General features: G+C 29.7%; 1 protein-coding gene across 1 annotated transcript; it reads left to right on the top strand.

Moving 5' to 3' along the window:
- The first annotated feature begins 449 nt into the window (after window positions 1-449).
- Window positions 450-1,321, top strand: LOC137825636 (dirigent protein 25-like). Its single transcript, XM_068631361.1, has one exon. It carries the CDS (start codon window positions 590-592, stop codon window positions 1,256-1,258), a length of 669 nt encoding a protein of 222 aa, XP_068487462.1. The 5' UTR covers window positions 450-589; the 3' UTR covers window positions 1,259-1,321.
- The last annotated feature ends 1,274 nt before the right edge of the window (window positions 1,322-2,595 follow it).

Here is a 2,595-nt window from a genome sequence, read left to right on the forward strand (position 1 = left end):
TAGTTTCTGTTGTAAGTGATTAAAGTGTTTTTATTAACATGGTAAAAGAAAAGGTTATTGGTATTTGTGAAATTTGATAAATATAGTTCAACTTGTTAAATGGATCCAAAATTTATAATTGTATACAACAATTTTTTTTGTGTCTATTTGCATAAATTTTTTTAAAGTTTTTTTATCAGAGAAACCAACTCCAATTGAATTTTTTAGCGTTCAGAAATCAGAGACAACAAGATATGGAGTTGGTCCACGAAATAGCAAGTGACAAACGATGAAACGTCACACTGAGAAAGAGGATTTTTATGCAAACGACCTAATGCTTTATATGTTGAATAGGCTTTATGTCACTTGCATTGCAGCTGGTAACCCTCAAAATCAAACTATCAAATTTATGGCACCATTTATCATGGAATTTTCTTATTGGGTGTGTTTAGTTAACTGTTTCATTTATCCACTTCCTAATGATCTTGCTTGTTCTAAGTCAACAATCTAATTAATATGGATAATTACTCTAACTACCACACTTAGTTGAAGCCTATATATCAATCAAGCATGCAAATGCAAACTATTGTCAAAAGAAAGCTATGCAACAATGGCTACACCAATTCCTTCTATTGTGGTGATATTCATGTTACTTTTCTTTATGACTAAGTGTTCTTCAGCTAGGACTCTTGACAATATTCCATCCTCTTACCATAACCATGGCCATCAAAAGATAACATTCCTAATGAGCGATGTGTTGAATAGTAGTAGTACACAATATTTTGGAAAACCAACAACTACTAATGTTACTGGTCAAATACCCCAATTCACTCCAACAGTTCCACTTAATTCATCTTCTCAAACCTTTGATCTGTCTACTATTGGCTTCTCTTTTCCCACTAGAGCAACACTTCAGGAGCTGGAGTATGGATCAGTAACACCAATAGATGAGGAACTAGTTCAAAATGATGGAGATGAAGTGCATAAACTTGGAAAAGCACAAGGGGTGTATGTTGTTAGCTCTGAGGATAGAAGTAGCCACATGGTGGCTATCACAACAAGCTTCTTGAAAGGTGGGTATCAGGATGGACTGAGACTTTTTGGAGTGCACAAGAGTGATGTGTTTGAGTCACATATTGCAGTTATTGGAGGAACTGGAAAGTACTATAATGCTAATGGCTATGCTGCTGTTAAGGTTGTGTACAAAGTAGGATCTAGTTCAAAAGAAAAAAAAGTGACAAGTTCAAAGTTCCTCTTATTTGATGTGTATCTTAGTTAATTACAAGCATTTTAAAGTACACATGTCATGAAAATCAATGAAGGATATGTTTTCTATTCAGTACAGAGATATAGTATGGTTTGATCCCCACATTGTTGTTGACGGAGATCCTAATAAAACAAAATTAATATATATACATATATATATATATATAAAACGAGAGTAATTCTCGTTTTACAATATATTTTTTTAGGTTGAGTTAAACATAGATATATTTATTAAGAAAAATGATAGTGTGACAACTCTTAGAATTGTATAAATTTTTTATGGGATGAGTTTAGAAATAAGTATATATAATAAAGGATAAATTTGTAATTAAATTATATAAAAATATAAAATAATAATATTGGGAGTTGTAATGTGATTGTATAAAAATTTAGGGTTGTCCATGTACCATTACTCATTTATTAAAATGGTAACAATGTTGTTTAAAATCTTTCACAGTCAAGATTTTTAAGACTATTATGCGATTGATATCGGACTCTTGTTAAACCACTCATAAATATTTAATCTTATGTTCGAGATATTCATTCTATTATGTGAAAGATGTGTTGAAGATCTTACATCAATTAAGAATAATTCAAATTATAATATATAAGTGGATTACAATCCTCATTTTAAATATTGATTTTATGAGGTTAAATATAAACTCACTAATATAATATCATAGTCATTCACATATTTTTAAAAATATTGATATTTATTGCTCAACAAATTACTTTAATAAAATGAATTTACATCTTTTTGTTTTTGTTTGCAAGAATTAGTGATTCAAGTAGAAACCTAAGAGTATTTTTTGTAAGAAAATATTTTTGAACTATATGACTTTATAGGGAATATATAGTAGTATGTTTATGTAATTATTGATTAGTTACACTTGAATCTAACTTTATATCCGTCCAATGTGATATTATTTTTAGTTAACAATCATGTACCATTAGAAAAACTAACATAGTGAGCACTGACCGTGATGCCAATAGCACATTTCGGCATCTAAATCTCTTAGAGAAACACCTAGTAAATCAACTATATTTATGCTTATCGCTTAATCACTTTATTAATAATAATCAGATATAAATCAAATTTGAGAGCATGATTAATCGTCCATATGGATAACAACCTAATTGAGGTAATATAGGTATATGTTGTAAGATAAAATGTAATAATTTTTTGAAAACTTGCTAAATTATTGTTTCTCTCACTGACTTGAATATCAAAGTATAATCACAGGTAACACATTAGAGACTAAGACCGAAGATCGAAGGTCGAGAACAAAGGTAGACAAAAAGAGAAAGAAAAGACTAGAGATATGGTGATCACATATGGGTTAATTCAGA

This window comes from Phaseolus vulgaris, chromosome 8, assembly GCF_000499845.2.
Source record: "Phaseolus vulgaris cultivar G19833 chromosome 8, P. vulgaris v2.0, whole genome shotgun sequence".
NCBI lineage: Eukaryota > Viridiplantae > Streptophyta > Magnoliopsida > Fabales > Fabaceae > Phaseolus > Phaseolus vulgaris.